General features: G+C 32.8%; 1 protein-coding gene across 2 annotated transcripts; it reads right to left on the reverse strand.

Moving 5' to 3' along the window:
• Window positions 1-82: 82 nt before the first annotated feature.
• On the reverse strand, window positions 83-16,788 carry AP-2mu (adaptor protein complex 2, mu subunit). 2 transcript variants are annotated; one of them, XM_035363201.2, is made up of 2 exons: window positions 16,543-16,788; window positions 83-1,648 (listed from the first exon to the last, which is right to left on the reverse strand). In XM_035363201.2, the coding sequence occupies exon 2, from the start codon at window positions 1,627-1,629 to the stop codon at window positions 322-324; it is 1,308 nt and encodes a 435-aa protein (XP_035219092.1). In that variant the 5' UTR covers window positions 1,630-1,648; window positions 16,543-16,788; the 3' UTR covers window positions 83-321. The 2 variants fall into 2 exon arrangements, with proteins under 2 accessions (XP_035219092.1, XP_035219091.1); XM_035363200.2 differs by having other exon boundaries at window positions 16,495-16,787.
• Between the last annotated feature and the right edge of the window lie 4,821 nt (window positions 16,789-21,609).

The following is a 21,609-nucleotide window of genomic DNA, read 5'->3' on the forward strand; positions in this document are numbered from 1 at the left end:
AATTTAAGAGTAATAAATTTTTATTTTATACAGGAAGCAAATAATTTAGGAATGTAAAAATAAATTGCAGAAGATTCACATATATTATCCATGTTTTTATTGCTATAACAATAGTGAAGCTAACACTAAATATTTTGTGTGCTTACATTTAACAGGCTGAGAAAAATCTTTAGCAATAACAAAAGATACATTACACCCATATAGAACAATACTCTGCTGTAGAGAATGTAACTGAATCAACATTTCTGTACCATATATCTTTTCATAACATACACAAGCTACTTCACATTCAAGAAACATGTAATTCATGGAACTCAGACATCAACATCTTGTTTCATACAAGCCACTTCTTCCGATATACCGTACCCATTTTATGACATCATGGTCACTATAATTCAGTTTTGGCTCAAATACTTTCAGGTAACGTACTTTGAGACCTGAAGGAGCAAAAGGTACTTCAAAATTCATGGAGATTGGAGGCCGATTCCATTTCTTTTTGGTATCGGTCTGCAAAAGTTCAATCTCTGCACTTAACTGGGTTTCTTTCATGCCAGCCATCCGTTTAATTTTCCAAACTATAGCATTCTCACTAGCTTTATATTTAGCTTTTCCTTTCATACAAATGAGCTGAACACCACTGGTGTTAAGTGGAGTTGGAATGCGGACTTCAATTTTTTGTCCTATGAGGGAAGATTTAAAATTGGATTTCAAAACGACTTTTACTTCCATCTTAGTACGACCAACTTCTCTTACAAGTGGAATAATTCGAAATGGAAAACTAATATCTTTTGTTATTCTATACCTCATCAACTCAAATTCACCATCAGGAGGTATGAAGCTGATACTGTGCTCACTTTCAAATTTACTCAACTTCACACACTGGTGGAATTGGCAATCATCAATGGCAATTGATGTTTTTCCTGAACTGCGACTTGGATCATCAAGTGTGCTGCTCTTCCCTTTACTTTCCATGGTAATTTTATCATTAATACCAAATTTGCATTCCGGCATTCCAGAAAGGTATGATTTCATGACAACCCTGCCAGCAACATGAGCACTCAAAACTTGCCCTTGAGGTGACATTAGAAGATTAACATATTCCAGCACATCAAGAAAGAGCTCATTTCTGCGATATTTGATACCTTCTCGCCGCCATCCTATCTGCCCAGTTACTTGGGTTGTTATCTGAGTTTGCTCTTCTTTAGTTTGAGATTTTACTCCTTGTTGTGTGATAAAAGTTTTCAGTATCCCAGTATCGGTATTCTGGGGATATCCAAAATCAAGTATTTCATCAAGAAGCTCATAAATTAAAACAAAATTATTTTTCACATTTTCTTCACTTATTTTCCCAAAATAAGACTGCATTACCTCTACCATTTTTAACAAAAATTCAAATACCATAGCTGCATTAACATTCTGCTTTGTTACAGCAGCCAACCAAATATTGCTCCTTTTTATGTGGAAAAAACTTGTACGTGCAATATTAGTCACAGGACTTCGCACTTGTTGCCTGGCATGTATTACATTGACACGAAATGCATCAACAGCATTTCTCCCTATGTCATCCCTAAATACTCTGGAAACAAGCACTTCTCCTTTATGGTTGTAAATGAACAATCCCCCAATCATCTTTCTTTATTTCCGAGTCCTAAATGGAAATAAAAAAAGAGCATGTAAATATTATGTAATGCAAAGATAAAATTTGATCTGAAAAATGAAACTGTAAACAAAATCAAAGCAGAAAATATACATCTTTAAAACAGGAAAAGTATTTTATGTCCATATCCATGAATTTATTTCAACTTTATATTATTATCAATCCTATATGCTTGTTCAAATCTTTCCTCAGTAATCACTGGGAATGCATATATGTATGGAAAATATGGGATTAATTTTAGGAACCATTTATAATCTGGAATTTTGGCTAGCATCATACAGAGTCTTTTCTGTATATGCATTTTAAGTTTTAATAAATCATTTTATTTCCTTAAATAGCAGGTTAAGAATGTTGCTTTGGTTTTCACATTTTTTAAATATATCTGTGATCAGATATAGATCTCTCTTTTACAAAAGCAAAAAAGAATTGTCATTCAAAATCCATGCCAACTTACATTTGCTCTTTTACCTAGTTTCAAAACTTTTTTTAGTGTGTGTTTCAATTTGATATCCTAGAATATTTTATACTGATAACCCAATACTCTGAATATTTCTCTTGACATTTGAGCCTGCTTTTTTTTTTTTTAAATTTATATATATATATACAGGGTGTGGTAGTGAAACTGGCAATTTTGAAACCCTTCAGATAGCAAGTTACGCTAGGAATCAGAAAACGGGAGTGGTTTTATTTAGACTACAAACCTTTGCCATTGACCCCGATGGCATTGTAGACCGGTGAACAATGTGCTTTTGCTGTGAAGGCATTTGACAAAAAACAGCGACAGCTGCGTGGCTTAGCAGCGTGTATTTTGTGCTCCTTACAATCACACACCTCATGTCCCAGTCCCATTGGCACATGTAATCAAATTGTTGGTACAGAACTTTGAGGAAACGGGTGATAGGGTGAAAGTGCAAAATAAGTGTGCACACCAGAGAATGTTGCAAGAGTGGAAGCCTTCAGTGAAAGTCCCAGATGTTCTCCATGCAAGCATGCCCTGTAACTTGGCATATTGGATCACAGTGTATGGCAAATATTGCAAAAGGAACTGGAATACCACCCATATAAAATGCAGATAGTGCAAAAACTGTATGCAGACGACCTTCCAAAGAGACTATGCTTTTTGCTGGGAATTGCTGGAACTCGTGAAGGACAACCCAGGCCTGTGCGACAATCTGATCATTAGCAATGAGGCAAATGTTTATCTGTCGGGCTTTTTGTTAAAAAGCAAAAATTTAGATACTGGTCATATAAAAATCCTGAAATGCTTCATGAAAAGCCACTTCACAATCAGAAAGTGAATCATCATGCCTTACTTTTTTTAAGACGATTGCGGGAATGCCATTACTGTGAATACATAACGTTATGCTCACGTGTTGAACCATTTTCTAGTGCCACAACTTGCTGATCAGATGTACAGGGTGTCCGAAAAGTCTTTCCCTGATTACATAAATTGATAACTCAGGATAGAAGTAAGAAACAAATCTGAAACTTGTGTCGAATTGTTTACAAACTATCAAAGTTTTTTTTCAGTTTTAGGTTTGCAGTACGTAAGTAGTGGATGAGGTGCAGTGCCCAAGAAGCCATGTTAACCAATCAGGAGAAGGCACAGTGTGTCCTGTGGTACTATGAGACACGATCATCAACCACAGTGCAGAGACACTTCCAGACAACATTTGGAAGGAATCCACCTGATATCAAGAGCATTAAAGCCTGGTATGAGAAGTTCAAGAACAGAGGATCGGTTGCTGACCTTCCGAGGTCTGGTCGACCAAGAACCTCAGCAGACAGGGTGAAAGCTGTGAGGCAGTCTTTTCTGCGAAATGCTATCACATATTGAGGACGACGATGGTTATCTCAGACAAATTGCCTTTTCCGAGGAAGCGACCTTTTTGTCAGTGGAGTAGTGAATCGCCATAATGTGCACATTTGGGGTTCACAACCCCTGGTGAGGTCATGGAGTGCACCAAAGGCAGTTCAAAGGTGAATGTTTGGTGCGCATTATTGCACGATCGAATTATCAGGCCATTCTTCTTCGCTGAGGCTACCATCACATCTGCAGTGTATCTGGACATGTTGCAAATGTATGCTGTTCCTCAGCTGCTTCAGTATCACCCCGATGTCTTGTTTCAGCAAGATGGTGCACCGCCTCTTTGGGGTTTGGACGTCCGTGCCTATCTCGATATGACCTTTCCTGGGCGATGGATTGGTTGTGATGGGCCAACGGTTTGGCCTCCACGCTCTCCTGACATAACCCCATTAGACTTCTTTTTATGGGGTTATGTCAAGGACAAGGTCTACCGAACACGTGTACCAGATCTTGAAACCCTGCGGCAACGGATAATCACAGTCGTTGAATCGATCCCTCCAGTGATGTTGGCTAATGTGTGGACGGAAGTTGAATATAGCCTAGATGTGCTACGTGCTACCAAGGGTGCTCATGTGGAAGTTTACTGATGTGTGAAAAAAACTTTGATAGTTTGTAAACAATTAGACGCCAGTTTCATATTTGTATCTTACTTCTAGTTTGCGTTATCAATTTATGTAATCAGGGAAAGACTTTTCGGACACCCTGTATTTCAAGTGTAACTGCAAACACATTCTTCCAAAAAGACAGAGTCACATGACATACCTTACAGATTTCCAGTAACGCACTACAGAACATCTTTCCTGGTCATCTCATCTCCAAGAACGGGGATATTTCTGGCCTCCAGGATCCCCTGACCTTTCAGCATGTGATTTCTTCCTTTGTGATCATTTGAAATCTGAGACCTTCAGGTGTTACCTACCACATACCATCCAGGAACTAAAGGATTGAATTCTAATGCCAGTCTTGTAAGATGTGATGTCTAATTTCTGTAAAAGACTTGGAATATGTGTGAAGGAAAATGGAGATGACCTACATAATGTCATTTTGTACTGTGACATGCCTGTGCAGTATGTGCAAGTTGTTCAGAAACATTCCTCATACATTACAAGCATTTAACTTCTTGTATTTCTTTTATATTGGTGTGAATAAATTTGTATATCTGGTAAGAGATTATGGGTCAGGCAACCTGCACTTTTCTATTTCCCAACATTTAAAATATTTGTACCATTTTAAATGTTGTTAAATTATCATCTAAAGGGTATCAAAAATTACAAAAAAAAAAAAAAAAAAAGCTTAATATTTGTTTACTTTATTAAACATTTCTTTCAACGCGCGCACGCATAAAGCATACATTACGCATAGTCGTAATAATTTAAATTTATAAATTGAAACAAATTAATTCTCATTAACTACCTATTGCTACTCAAATATACCACCTTATAGTACTCACATTAATTTAAACATTTTGGCTCCAAATCAAAATGCACGGTATCATTATACACTCAAAAGTCTTTAATACGGAAAAACCAATAATCCGGAATCGCCGAAGTCCCGACGATTCCGGATTAGGCTTAATATTTATTTGTTTACTTTATTAAACATTTCTTTCAACGCGCGCATGCGTAAGGCATACATTACGCATAGTCGAAATTAGAAAATTGCAACCAGAAAACTATTTGATGTGTATTCTTTATATTTATAATGACGAGGAATTTGATTTAAATCATATCAAAAACGGAGTCGAGATGAAATACTACATTTAGTAAGGAATTATAAGCCGAATAAAATAAAAACATCTGCCCTGAAGATAAGGATAGTGCTGACAAATAAACATCCAGTTCATTGCGTGCCCCCCCCCAGAGCAGCGTGAAATTGATAAACAGATTTCGGAATAGTTAGATAAACAAAGCATATGCCTTTCTGCATTTTTTGCAGCAATTCCACTTTTTGTTTGATGGACATCAAAACATGTTTCGCTTTGTAGATCCTTTGGCAGCTCCAGAATCAAAAATTCTTTTTGACATAATCTAAAGTTCAAGCTTACTTTTATAAAATTGCTCTAACAGTCTGCAAAAAATAATAAGCCGGACCCAATTAGAAGATTAAGGAACAACGCAATCTGCAACATTAACTGAAATAGATAATTTTAGCTTAGCTTATACTGTTCGTTATACATTAAACGTGCATGCGTAAAGTTATTATGCGCATTTCTGTGCATGCGCAATCGCACTATGCGTTTACGCATGCGCAGAAAGTTCGTAGCTTTGAGGTCCGGATTATAAAGACTTTTGACTGTATTTGACTTATCAAATGATCTAACTTTTTAGTTACTTAGAAAAAACATTATATAATTTTCCAATAGCTTAAAAAAAGGATGAAGAAAGTCATTCTACTATTAACCTTTGCTTCTGAGATAACTAGGCCAAGTTTTGTAATTCCTTTTTATCAATAATATCTCATTACTATAGTACCGTGATATGCATCTAACTTATTTTCTACTGAACGAAAAGCAGGATCATATGCCATTTTGACATTATCTGTTATTTGATATTATGTAAATAACATGGTCATTATACTAGTTTAATCCATTATGAGCAAGCTACCAGAATTGTATAGCAGTTTTGGTAATAATCTACTATACAATATCCACTTTTTGTTATTTAGCTATTAGATGGCAACACTAAAATGCTATTTAAAAATATAAAAATAAATAATTTAGAATACGTAAATGAAAATAACAGCCAAACGTCTTTAATCGGGACTTCGGCGATTCCGGATTATGGATCATCAATTTAAATCTGGTAAGATGGCATGCAGAAATTATAAAATTAAAAATAATGAAACTGTAATTTATGAAACAAAGAGCAATTATGATCTAAAGGGTATAAAAATTTACAAAAAAAAAAAGGTTTATATTTATTTGTTTACTTTATTAAACATTTCTTTCAACTCGCGCATGCGTAAAGCCTACATTACGCGTAGTCGAGATTAGAAAATGTCAACCAGAAAACTATTTGATGTGTATTCGTGATATTTATAATGACGAGGAATTTGATTTAAATCATATCAAAGACGGAATACATCGATATGAAATACTACATTTAGGAAGGAATTATAAGCCGAATAAAATAAAAACATCTACTTTGAAGATAAGGATAGTGCTGACAGATCAACTTCCAATTCATTGTGTGTCGCGTCTCCCCCCCCACACACACAGAGAGCAGAGTGAAATTGATAAACATATTTCGGAACAATTAGAGAATCAAAGGATATGCCTTTATCCATTTTTTGCAGCAATTCCACTTTTTGTTTGATGGACATCGAAACATGCTTTCGCTTTGTAGATCCTTTGGTAGCTCCAGAATCGGAAATTCTTTTTGACATAATCAAAAGTTCAAGCTTACTTTTATAAAATTGCTCTAACAGTCTGCAAAAAATAATAAGTTGGATCCAATTAGAAGATTAAGGAACAATGCAATCTGCAACATTAACTGAAATAGATAATTTTAGCTTAGCTTATACCGTCCTTTATACATTAATGTATAAAGTAATAAAAATACCTTTATGCATGCGCATAATATGTGCATGCGTAAACGTATTATGCGCATGCGTAAAGGTATGTGCATGCGATAACATTATGTGTTGACGTATGCGCAGAAAGTTTGTAGCTTTGAGGTCCAGATTATAGATCATTCCGGATTAAAGACTTTTGACTGTGTTTAATTTAATAACCTATTAAATTTAAATTCCTTCCAATTTTATTAAAAAAAAAAAAGCAGGAATAGACCTTAAAAGAGCTATTTTTATGTGTCATTTAGACAAATTATACATTATGAATGGTGTACAGCATAGTTAAAAAAAGTCATCTTTTTTATTAACAGATCTCCACCATGCTTCTGAGAGAATTTAAAAACATTACCAATGTAGTACTCTGAATAGCATGCAAACTCTTTAACTTTAAGATCCCCCAGCACAATTCAATTGAGTATTAATAATGTCTGCAGGACTGAGAAAGTTCTTAAGCAGGTATTTACTAGCTACTGAATGGAGTGGTGCATCATTAACTGCATTATTTTTTATTATCACATAATTTTCACTCACTTTGATACTTCTGCAGCAATTTTATCATGGTCAACTTATAAGATGTGCAATATCTATAAGATGTATTTCAATTGTTTAAGACTTTACTACATGTTTTGAAATATGAATAAGGCTTGGAAGTTACAACAGAATTCTCATTTATGACAGTTTTGATAGATCTCAAGCAGATTTTGTAAAATTTTTCATCTATCTCATAATTGAAAAGACAGCACTACCACTGAGAAAACAGGCCACAATGGACTCTGCAAGGCTTCAATTTTTTAAATTCTTCCAAGTCTTTTCAGAAGTAGCTCATTCTACTACACAATTCTTGGTTAAATGGATGTTATCAAAGATATGAATACAGACTAGGCTTTTTGCAAAATGACTAGACTTGATTCTCTAAAATATTTATAGGTATCTATTACATCTCTGATACTGTAGTAAAAAATTAAAAAATATGAAGATTATCCCTAAAAAATTTGATTGTGACCAGTGACATAATTTGCGAATTTCACCATTTTAATAGGAAATTTTCAATGCATATTATAAATTCATTTTTTGCTATGATTAGTGTCATTTTCACTGATAATTACAAGATCAAACAGTACAGTATATTTTAAAAAACTAAAACTAATATAAAACGGGTTGCAGAATAAAACAGAAAATACTTTTATGTCCACATTGATAAATGTCTACTTCCATTATGATGCTTTACTTTGAACAATATCATCAGTGACAATACAGTGAAAAGATGAAAAACTAATTAGCAGTTGGTACATACAAGTGATTTTTAAGTAAAATTTAAATAATTGTTACGAAAACTTCTCTGTTCATTGCTACATAAAGATTACTAATAAAATTTATATAAGATTCATATTGTTTCAAAAATAAAATACTTTGCTTGAGTCTTTACATTAACATTTCTACTGACAGTCAACCAATTTTCCATAAAATTAGATAAATTCACAAAATGCATCACTGGTCAGAAAGTATGGGCTTAATTAAGGAAGAATTTATTTCTTAAATTTTGTGGCCCCTCTCCCCTAAAATTTATGCAAAAATACAAAAAGATTTCTTATACAGTGTTATGTTATGCTATTAATTGAGCATGAATTTAGACAAGTTCTAGGTACAACATTCTTTTCAAGATCTTCAATACATTTCCTCGTTTCTGTGAGAATAGAAAAGGAATATGGAAAGCTGATATGGAGGCCCAATAATACCTGTGGCCTAGATACAGATAATATCAGGGCTTTGCTATCAATATATTCAAAGGACAAGAATTAATTTCTTAAGGTAATATATAAACATAATCCAAGTAGCAAAAGCACTATGTTAACATTTATTTGCAACCTTTGTTACGTTGAAATTTATGTACTGTTAAATCATTACATTTTAACTATTACTGAAGGCATAAGGTTTTTAAGTGAAAATATTTTTAGAGACGTAAGTTTGATCTAGACACTTGAAAAGTATTTCATTCATTCCTCAATAATACACTTTTCCAGCAGGCCAGACACTTGCTTTATAGTGATATATATATATATATATATATACACACAAAACCTTAGTTAAACAGGAAGTTTTATTCAAACCCACTTTCAATATGCTATCATATTTATACTTTTTTGTAGTTATTACAAAAGAGAAAAATCTTAATGGTTTGAAAGTTACAAGCAGTTTTGAATCCTTTATAAGTAGCTCTATCTGCCTTTATACATGATGTGAAGATGCATCAGCTATTTGAAAGGGGTTAAAAAATTAAATCGTGAATATACGACAGATATAAATTTTCTTCTACTATAGCATTGACAATGCTATGAAATACGATTTAGAGAGAAAGTTATTGCTAGCAATGCATCAGATGCAAATGGGGTATTACAGTACAAAGTCTGTAAATCCGGACTCGACGGGACTTCGGCGATTCCGGATTATAGATCAACAATTTAAATCTGGCAAGATGGCATGCAGAAATTATACAATTAAAAATATGAAGTGTAATTTATGAAATAAAGAGCAATTATGATCTAAGGGATATCAAATTTTACAAAAAAAGCTTAATATTTATTTGTTTACTTTATTAGACATTTCTTTCAATGCGCGCATGCGTAATGTATGCACATTCTTTACGTGCATGCATAAAGTTTGTGGCTTTGAGGTCCGGATTATAGATCATTCCGTATAATGGACGTCCGGATTACGGACTTTGTACTGTATATTATTCATGGGCTGCAATTCCGGCATAACTTGAAAAGGAAGTTTTGAGATGAACATGTTTAAAGCCAGAAAAGAAACATGCCAAAGTAAAACATAAAATTAGGCAAGCAGTAACCTTGTGTTTATTATCAATTTTAGTCAAGGCTATTGATATCAAGGGTAAACAGGTAAAGGTCCCTATTCATCAGGAGTAGAGAAATCTGCAACAAAGGGAAAGCCATGATTTTATTTTACTGTTTTTGAGTTTTTATTACTGGCTTTTGCTTCATTACAGATTTCTTTGCTTCTGATAAAGAAGGACCTATACTTGTTTGTCCTTGAAATCAATAGCCTTAACTAAAATTTACACCAAACACAAGGTTTGCTAATTTTATGTTTAAAATTTTCTTTGGTTTTGAGAATGAACCAGCACGATTAAACAAACCTTTCTCAAAGCATGGCTATTTCACACAAATTATTAAAGTCGTGTCTGAGGTCGATCTCTTTCTGTTTCCAAATTTTTTTACTGGGGCTTTGATTCAGTCGATTTTGATCGGATCGAGCCTTTTAGACCCAGCACGCCTATTCGTATTACTATTACATAGTTGATTTTTGATGGTATAGAAAGCAATAAACATGTCATGTAATTTATCTTACAAGGAAGAAATATTGCAAAGTTTCTGGAATGCATCAATTGGCGTAGAATATATTGAAGAAAATGATTATGAAGTGATTATGAATGTTTAGTTCATATGATGATGATTCTCAGAAACTGATATCGATTCTGAAAACGAAAGTGAGAATAACAAAAATTGCTTTATTGGGAAAAAAATTATCTGGAATGATAAAAAATGAGGATTTTGCCCAGCAAAAAAGCACACAAAAATGAAAACGTGCAGCACAGATGTGTAAAATATTTGTATGTGGAATACACAACACTTTGTACAAAATACTGCTAACATCTGTTGTTGCATTTTTTCTCGGTGTCTATAGTGCTTATAAAGAAAATAAAGAATTGATACAGAGTAAAATACAGAGCTAATCAAGAAAATAAAGAGTAGACACAGAGATACAGTATTTTTTCCCTTATGCTAATATATAACACAAATTTCTATTCCTTTAAGATATTTTATTTCATAAAAGCATTTGCAGAAATTAAAAATTTTAATGTGCACATTTTTTTTCAGTTTGATCCTAAAATTTACTATTGGCACAGATGTAACACTTTTTTTGAAGATTTAGAATTTTTTCTTCAAAACTCCTGATTCGGGTCTTTTGGACCCAGTGCGAGTGCTCTTGTAACTTGTACGAGTGCGCACGCTCATGGGTTAAGGAAAAAGTCTTCAAAGGAGTTCTATTAATAATAATAATTATAAAATAAACCATTTAATAAATTTGATCAAACTATTTACTTATTTTTTACATTATGCTGAACTATAGTGTTCATGCCTCATAATAATGTAAAAATGTTAGACAAATTTAGTTTAATTAATAATGTGGCCATATTGGGAATGTACTACAAAATTACACACTGGAATTCTAGTTGTTTCAATGCTACATCATTAATCAAACTATGAAAGGAAATGAATAATTTTCCAGGAATAACCTATATTTACATAAATTTCAAAATAGAATCTACTTTCATGATTCGAATTCTAGATTGCTGTAAAATGCTGAATAACAACATGATGCTGCATTGCTGATGATTAAACTTTGTATATTGTCAAATTTCATCTTAGATATTACAAGAGGTCTGCAGAGGTCCACGTTTTTGGAGACATTTTAGCTTAAAGTTTGAAATATAGACAAAGAATTTAGATAGTAATATGGCAGTGTGGAGTTTCTTGCCAAAAATGTTTAGCAAGAAATTTGTCGCTGCATTTGGTGACCTGAGGGCGTATATAAGAATAGTTCCGAAATTTCTAAATTTGTTTTAATAATTTTGTTTGCCTCTACTGTGGAATTGGGTGCTCCTTTGACTTTTTTTAAGGACAGGCATCCCATATACGCATTCCTTAAGAACGTCTCTAACAGCCGGGCATCTCATCCACGCATCACTAGAGATTGCATTCAGAGGACCGGTGATGCGTATATGCATTTTAAGCTGGAACTTTTTTCTGAAGACCACTAGATGGCATCCTATGTCCATTACTTTTAAAATAAACAGTTTTAAGTTCCTGACCTTGAGTTTGATATTTTACTCGTCAGCTCTTGCGAGGGGGGGAGGGAAAGTGTAAACAGTTGCGAGCTCTTTAAATCGCTGCATACTGATGAAAACTTGCGTGTCTGATTTATATCCAATTCCTTTTTTATTCTATTTTGTCCTTTACTATGTACGGTCTTTTAGGGTTAGTATGTGGAGTACTGTTACATTTTGCATTGCCCTTCAGATATATTTCCGTTTCTTTTCTTTTTATTTCGGAAAGCCTCACTTCCAGTCCATTATGGCGGAAAGGCACTATTTATCAGAAGAAGAATACTCTCGTATGGTCAATGAACCATTAATTAATGCAGATGAGAGTGATGATTCATTTTCTAAACAGTTAGAAAGTGATACTTCTCTGTGTTTCGAGATTTACCACAGTCTTAATTTTAAATTTTGTTACTTCTTAACTGTAAATAGTCTTTATTGTGTTGTTTTAATAATTTAAAATTTTATTGATGGATTTTATATTATAATTATTGATGGAATAATTTGAATAGTGCTTCCGAAAATTATTTTACAAGATAAGCAATTTTTTAAGTATATTTTCATGTAAAATAAAAAAACATTATTAAGTGTTAACTTTAACATATATAAGAGCTCAAGTAATAATCCAAAATGATACAAAAACTTACGAAGCTAGAAGCGAAACTTTTTTTTTCTTTATAAAATTAGGCTTAGCGATGCAAAACCTCCGTTCTGTATGGTGACTGCCTTCGATTACCTACCGTCCGACATGAGCGTCTTAAACAAAGGTGCGCCATCGCGAAAAGGTTAAGTGAAAATATATCGAGTGTTCATAGAACAAGTGAAGGGAGCGTGCAATGCTAAATTTGTGCAACTCTGGGATTTTTTTTAAGTGAAAATAGGTCAATGTGTACATGGATATAGAGTTTGTGCAATTCTTTGTCTTGTTATTTTGGCTTTGGGTGCCACTACACAAACCAAAATAACAAGTCAAAGAATTTCACAAACTCGGTATCCATGTGCTACCAAAAAACACCAGTTTTTGCCAAGGGGTACTCGTAAATATACTTTTACCATCCAAATTATATCATGAAATACAGTAATGATACACTTGACATACTTTTGATTTTTTAAAATCTACTTTCCCTGGCATTCATTTTAGTTAATTTGAGCATGACAAAGCATTCAAATGCCATCTCCCTAAGGGTAGGATGCTTTTCTGGAGGACTTTCTAAGGAAATCTGGCTTGTACCCATTTGCACATGGAGAAAACCATAAAAACTTTCATGCTATCAGGAATTCTGTTCGCCGGGACTGAACTATGAACGTTCAAGGATTATACCAGTCAGCCTCTGATGAGCTTCTTTGGCATTCAATTCTATTTTTTGCTTACATTTTCTACTTTAAAAAACTTCACAACACTTTGGTTAATTCTTGATTTTTGCCTAATACCACATAGATGATATCAAGCCTTTTTGTAAATTACAAAAGAAAGAAAATTTTTTTTTTTTTTTTTTTTTCCTTTCCGGACATTCAAATGTATCTGCAAAACAAACAATACTAAAAGCAATGCAGATCCATCTCAAATTCTGGATGATACATATGAGAGATTAGTTATAAATTTTAACGCAGTGCTAAAATTTTAAAAATTTTAAATTGCAATAAACCATTATTTATTCAAGTTGCCAAGATATTTTATATTTTGAATGTTTCAGTGACAAGTATCATCAAAATTATTCATATAAAATTTTTCATACTTCCTGATTATCCCCTTCCCCATCGAAAAGTATTTATGAGGCAAAGCAATGTGTCACCAAAATCGATATGTGGTAACCCACGGTGCTGCTAAAAATTATTCATGTGACAACCCACATATGCATTCAACACATATCCATTTCAGTTGGTGCACAATGCTGAAGTTGTACAGATGACAATAATGTGCAATTCGGACATTTTTTAAGTGAAAAATTGTTCTGTGCATGGGATGAGTAAAAGCACAAAAAGGAGAACTTCTTGAAAACAGTGTTTTTTTGCTTTTATTTTATTGGTCTTTGTATGGAATTCTCAGTATGCCTATTCATCCCCCTCTCCCTTTTTTTTTTTTTTTTTTTTTTTTTTTTGCTAGTTTTTATTCTAGAGAATTGATAGGGGAAAACAGCCTAGAGCATTTCTGACAGAACAGATTAAATGAAGAGTTTAGCATATTATAACATAATTGGATGTACTATTATAGTCCATACTTTGAAGACATAGATTAGTTATTTAATAATATTCATTTTACATCATGACATACCATTATTATTTTTCTGTAATTTAAATGCAATAACTAAAAATCAGAATATTTTGAACTGTATGCAGAAAGGCTACAGAAGAATACAACATTATATATGAAATTTACTGAAGAATATGAACAAATTTTACCACCGTAAGAATTTTTTTTTTTAAACTTTACCAAGTATTGCCTAATTTTAAAAGCTCTAAAAATAATTCTTTTTAGAAACTGAATATTAAGAGTTAGAACAGCTTTCATACATAACTCTCAGATGATAGTAGTAGTAGGGAGAAAGTGGAGAAAAAAATAGCCTGCTGCTAAAATAGAATATATATTTGTTTTCATTTACCAATTTAGGGGAAAGTGCAGAATCGCCCACTGCTTGGCGTGTTTTTAAGAATTGCACATGCTTGGTATCCATGTACACATCGGCCTATTTTCACTTAAAAAAAATCCCAGAATTGCACAAAAATGGCACTGTGCACTCCCTTGACTTTATCCATGTACACATTGACCTATTTTCACTTAAAGAGTCAAAGAAAATTTTAAAAAATCCAATTCTTCTTACTCTTGTAAAAAGCGCCAAACAAATAAGTGGGCGATTCTGCACTTTAGCCGAAATTTATGTGTCACTTAAAATTTAAACAACATATTTCCCATGTTTATTAAAATACAAGTTCTATTTTTTATAATTATCCAATAAGGAAGATAGAATAAAAATTTAAGCACTGAACTAAATAAAATTTTACATTTTACCTAAAAGAAATATGCAATACACAAGAAAAGAAATATTCTGCTCTAGTGTAGAACTGGGCGCCCCTTCGATTAACGACAATTTTCTCTAAAATTTTTGCGAGGAAATTTCATTTCTGGTTAACATGATCGTTTAACTTTGCTTTAGCCTCCTGATTTTTTTTTTAATAAAAATAGATTGATGTGTACATGGACAAATTTAAAGCAGTTTGTGCAATGCCTAGTTTGTGCAATTCTGGGATGTTTTTTTAAGTGAAAACAGATCGATGTGTATATGGACACAGAGTTTGTGCAATTCTTTGACTTCTTATTTTGGTTTTGTTTAGTGGCCATCTTGAAATTGTGTCTTCCTGGTGCCGATCTTGACATCAAAAAAGAATCGCCAAAAAACAAGGGGCACCTAATTGTAAACTTTTACTTCCTCACTGCAGAAGCAAATACATAAAATCCTCAAAGCCAAAATATTAAAATATTTCAGATATAAAATATGCATACACTAGAGGAATCTAATAAAATAATCACAGTTTTTAATTACATATGCAAATCATCTTCAGTTGGCTGTGATTTAAAAGCCCAATAAAATGGTTTCAGAATGAAAGTTCTCTTCCCCAACCCATTTGATCCATTTAAAATTCTCCTGAATATTAATTAAAACAGACTGCTTAATAGAAAACTGAATTAGTCATACCAGCGAAAGTATTAATTTTAATATACTTTTAACAAAATAAAAATGTTTCCCATATAATTAAAAATTAAGAAAAATATTACTCTAGAGCAGAAACTGCAAGAGCTGGCAAAATTAGTGCTTTCATGTCTTCTTTCATACAAAAGCTTATTTTCTACTACAAGTTCCTTAAATGCTTTGTAATTAAGTTAAAATATTCAAGATTCTAATCAAAATACTAATGTATTTTAAAAGTTTGATTCAGTGTACCAGTAATATATTAAAATTGCATATAAAACTAACAACTGAAGATAATATAAAAAAGGCAGTTTATTTTAAATAATTATACATGAATTAATGAATAATTAATAATGCAAATTTTGTATAAGGGCTCTGTAGATGTGCAATACAAGAAAGCAAAAACTATGAATTACAGTTTAATGGATACTAAAATTCAATAATAAATTTATTACTTTCAAAAATGAAATCATGGGCATGATAGAGCTTGTTCTAAATACCTCAGCCAAATCTTTTGTAAAATATATTTTGTTTAAGAGAGTTTAGACACATTTATCTCTTTAACATCAGCATTTAAACGGCCATATAAATATCTCTAATACAGAAAAGTTATATTAAAAATAGTTATGGAATAAGGGTACAGAATAATTCTAATTAATTCAATTTCTGTAACACATTAAATTTCATAGTTTTAAACCTATATTCGCATAATGAAAACAGCAATATGAGTAATTTAAAGTGCAAAATGACATAAAAGAAAAGCCACGAGATTAACGGTTCATTTTATTCGTATAAACACAAAACAGTATTTTACCTTACTTTCCTTGAAACCAAATTTTGGAAAGTGTTCTGTATTACTCACGTTATTAAACTTTTACGAATGAACAACTTTCACGTCAGCAGGAGCCATCTACATCAATGGATATTAGAGACCGTAAGTAGAAAATTAGCTAAAGCTTAGCTTTTAGGCATTGAAATTACTCCCAATGTTTGATTACACACTTTTAAAACGAAAGCATAAGGCCAAAGAAGTCAAAAATACCACATTTTTAAGCTCCGGTATCCTCCCACTAAAAATTAGCTACCTCTCACCGCAATTTGAAAACAGGATGTTGCCACAAACTATTACTAAAAATTAAATGCTTCCTTCGAATGTTACCGTCTTTGTTCAATAAATAATTCCTACGCTAAACTGAAATTGAAGCTGAGATTTAGGTCAGAATTATAAGCATCTCATTTTGCTTAAAAATAGTAACAAAGCAAGAATAAATGTGACATTTTTATGACTTTTGGCTTTTTATTCTACCTAAGCATTATTTCTCACCTTCGCTCAGTATATCATTAGTGACATTTGCTTAGCTGTTCAATGAGCTTAAAATGCCAACGTTATTTGCTGGATAACGGACGGTTCTGAAATATAACATTTTAGAACACACGATTTGGGAAATTTATATCATCACGAACAGGAAACAAAGCAAGATACCATAGCACTCTACCAGAAATTTCAGCTTTATTATTTTGGATTATTTCAAATGGCGGAAAAGGAATTTCCCCGCATTAACTTCGGACAGAGTCGTAGCTTGGGTTTTCAGCGGCCAGGGACAACTGAAGATTTCGCGCACCCTACTGCTTGCCAAGGATGGAAAGCATTTAATTCTAAAATGTCGTAACATCAGTTTGGCGCTCCTTGGATTCTGCGCCCGGGGACAGATGCCCCCTTGCCCCCTCTAGCTACGCCCCTGACTTCGGATGATTCTAGAGCGGTTGCTCATCACCTCGTAGCGGGACTGTCGAACGAAAAATTAGATAACGACTGGAACGAAATACTACTAAAAGATACGATTAATAATAAGGAATATTTGAAACTTCTGAATTATGTGACCATAATCCGTACTGAAAATCAAAACGCGGATGGTATGTTCGCTGTTTTCAAACCAAACTAAATGCCTGCTAACATGGACCACTACAGAAGGAAAAGGGCATTCTGCGAAGGATTACTCACATTATTCGAAGGTAAGTGTAAAGCATTCGGTGAAGTACAATCTGATTATGTTAAAACTGATAATAGTATTTTGCATGCTATGCCTAATAATATACCCCCGACTGATGGAAACCTCATTAATAATGCTAATTCTAATGATACTAAGGTTACGGATGATGATTGTATTATGTTTACGAATGAAAAATGTATTCCCAACCCAATAATTTCGGATACTGATGTAAATACTGTGACTTTCAAAACACTTATGCCTAAACGGCCGTCCAAAAAATTAAGCAAACGCCCCATAATAAAATATTTAGATGCTGATGGCTTCACTTCGCCCCAAGAAAACAGCCCGACCATCTAAGTTAATCAAAAAGTAACGTTGAAATCCCTCTAAGAAATAAATTCGACAATTTACCCAAAGATGTTGCAGATAATAACGAAAAAGTTAAGGAAACGGAAATTATTGATGTTTTCGCTCCAAAACTTAAGCCCATAGTGGCTAAGAATGATATCAAGTACTCAGAATTTCTAAAAAAATGAGACAGGAAACTGAATTAAACTTCGCGGGTAAGGTTTGGGGAGAATTCCTGAAATACTTCCCTAAAACTGAAGATGATCACATAGGTATTACTAACTATTTAGACCAACTAAAAGTGGATCACTACCTCATTACAAAGAATTATGAACGACTAGTAAAAGTTCGTAAGAGGTCTTCCGATAGATTGTTCCGTTAATGACATTCACGATGAACTATTTAATTTAGGATTTAAAGTGAGGAAAATAATCCAGATGCCTAGCCTAAAAACTAAGGCGCCCAAGCCATTATACCAAATCCAACTAGAAAATGTTTCAGGGGTAGAAAACATTTATGGCATCAAATACTTGTTACTTTTCTGTGTAGAATTTGTCGACTATAAAGTGAATGGAAGTGTTGTGCAGTGTTATAACTGCTAGCACTTCCATCAAAATTCGGATACTTGCAAACTCAGACCGCGTTGCGTCAACTGCGCCTGGCGATCATAAGACTTCTGAATGCATAGCTAAGAAACTTGATGTAGTAAAGTGCTGCTACTGTTTGGAAGAGGGACATACCGCCAATTTCAGGGGTTGTTCCAAGTTCCCTAAACCCAACAAAAACAATGCTAATCTTCACTCGAATAATGACAAAAATGCAATTACGAAACCCATAGAAATTAAATATTCTCAGGTCACTAATGGCATGTCTTATGCAAATATTACCGAAAACGGCAGCAGGGCTAATAGACATTCATCAAAACCAAGTAATTCAGATGTAAACAAAAATAATAGCAACAAATTTAACCTGTGTTCCCTGGGTGAAGTTTTCAAACTTTTTAAAGAAATAAGTAATCTGTTCAAAGGACGCTCACTAGCTAATATAATTATAAAAATTTCTGCCAAAATGCTAGAGATTCAATCAACGGAAAACTCAATCGACAAACTTTTTCTATTATTTAACGTATTTGAAGAAATATTTATGCAAAGTAATGTCAGCGTATAGCATTTCTTATATATAAGCTTTAAAAACTATTCTATATCTTGTTTGCATTATTATGTATGTATCTTGACAAATAACCTATTAAATTCTCGGCTGGTTACTGATTTTTCACTCTTGTATATTGCCATAGCTTATGATTCTCACCCCACTTATTTCAGTAAATTTATTTCCAATCTTAAAAGTGCAGTTATATTACCAGTGTCTTTATCTACAGTATTTACTTAACTAACTTAATTTAATGCCTAATTTTGTATCTCGCGGAATGTTTCTGTATTCCCTTTATCTCTCATGTATTAAGAAACTCTCTTACAGCATTTCAAGTCACCACCTCCAACAATTTCCCAGATGCTCTGGCATTTTCATCTTTCGATTGGTTTTACGCTTACTTTATTCTAAATTCCTAGCCATACTCGCAACTTCAAAATTTTTATCATTGCTTATATTATACTTTCCACTTTATGGTTTGCAAAATTAAAAAATATCCAAATTGTTTGAGAAGGGGTAGGGCCTTCGGCCCAGGTACCCTGGTGCTAACACCTTCTACCGCGAAACAGGAAACAAATATTTTTTAAAGAGGAACCAATTGAACATTGTGTTGAATGGAATGTTAAGTTGGTTCCTCTTTCAAAAATATTTATACGCGAACAGCTATTCCCTCCCCACACAGTTGCATATTGATAAGAAACGAACCCAACTAACTACTTGGTATGTGCATTCCATGATGAAAATAATTTTCAGTAATTTCTTTTCAAGGCTGCAAACTTTATCAGAACTGAAACACAATAAAGTCTCAAGCTGTAGTAACAAATAAAGAGTTTATAATTATTTACACGCGCACATATGTATTCTTATTTATGGGTCGAAGAAACGAAGAAAACGTTCACAAATAAGGAAACGAAATTAGGCTGTTATTATTTATTCTCAAGTTTTGACCCACTTGGAAAATCTCTTCTCAAAACTTATAAAGTCTCCGAAATGTGTTAATTTTTAGTTTAAATAAAAGTAAATTATTTAATGATTAATTAAACATGCTAGAAATATTTGGAAGGAATATAAATCTAAGAATTCAACATTTAACTGTCAGTGTGTCCGAACTACAAAGTGTAACCGTTAAATATCTCTTGCAAGTATCAAACTAGATTTCAAATAAAAAATAAATAGAAATTTGAGTTTTTTTTTCCTTTATGATATTATTATTATTATTATTATTATTCAAGTGATATTTTCATAAATATTTAGTAAGCGAAATTTAAAATTTATTAAAAATATTTTTTAATTTGTTAATAAATTTTTTCATTAAAAAAATTCTGACCATCAGAGCCGCGTGCACAATTCCAGATTGTGCACGCGGCTCTCACGTAATTTGCTTTTCTCACCCCAGGTCTAACTTAGTCAAAACATAGTTGAATCGAAACGACACAAAAACTTTCGAAAATAATGAATAAGTCCGAAATTGAATGAATGTGAAAATCTGAATGCTTTTTAAAAGAGGTCACCCTTTTATAAATTCTTTAGAGTTAAACAACATATTTCATAGTGACTCGTGAAAACAAGTGGCCTAAATATATTGCAATAAAAAAATGAAATGTCAAAAAATTTTTTTGTTCTGAGCATCTGCGTTCACTGAGAGAGTATATCAATTAAAATTCATATCGAAACAAATTACTGATCTATCCTTCCTCCTCCCCCCCCAAAGGAAATATCAAAGATTCCAATAAATAGCGGTTGATTGTGTACGTCTTATTGCTATTTTATGAGGAAATTAACTCCTTTATGTTAAAAATATTCCAGAAGCTAATTTTGAAATTGGAAACATAGGGTTATTCATGAGATATTTTATGAGTATTAATTATAATTTCATGCTCTCGTAAGTAGCTTTTGTTTTTAGTATATGTCATGCATTTAAATAAATTTCGTCTATCCTATCAAATGATTTAAGTAATTTCAAAATAAAAACACATTTTATTAAAATAATTTGAATGAAAAAATAAAAATTTATACGTAAAAAGTAGTAATTAAAACAAAAATTATTATTATTTTTTTCAATTACAGAAATCACTTTATTTCCTTTACATGTAAAAATTTCAAACTACTGCATTTTTTTATGAAGCCGCATGATATCGCAAACTAGGCTCTACTTAATACTATGCTACAATCAAAAGATAAAAGAGAACTAAAATCGGAAGATCACTATTTATTTTAATACATGTATTATTCCAAGTACGAATGTCATAAGCATTGTTTAGGGATTGTACTGCCTGAGACGTGCAAAAATTGTTGCATGCGTGCGGGCTGGTAATGGATTGAACGGTACAGAATCGATGATAGCTTGATACAATTTATTTTCACACACACACACACACACACAAAAAAAATCTTAGTGCTATAATTTTCCACAAAAAAATTCGTGCAGTTCTTCTCAGTAT

This window comes from Stegodyphus dumicola, chromosome 1, assembly GCF_044657685.1.
Source record: "Stegodyphus dumicola isolate Sdum_Otavi_A_Nest chromosome 1, ASM4465768v1".
NCBI classification, from domain to species: domain Eukaryota; kingdom Metazoa; phylum Arthropoda; class Arachnida; order Araneae; family Eresidae; genus Stegodyphus; species Stegodyphus dumicola.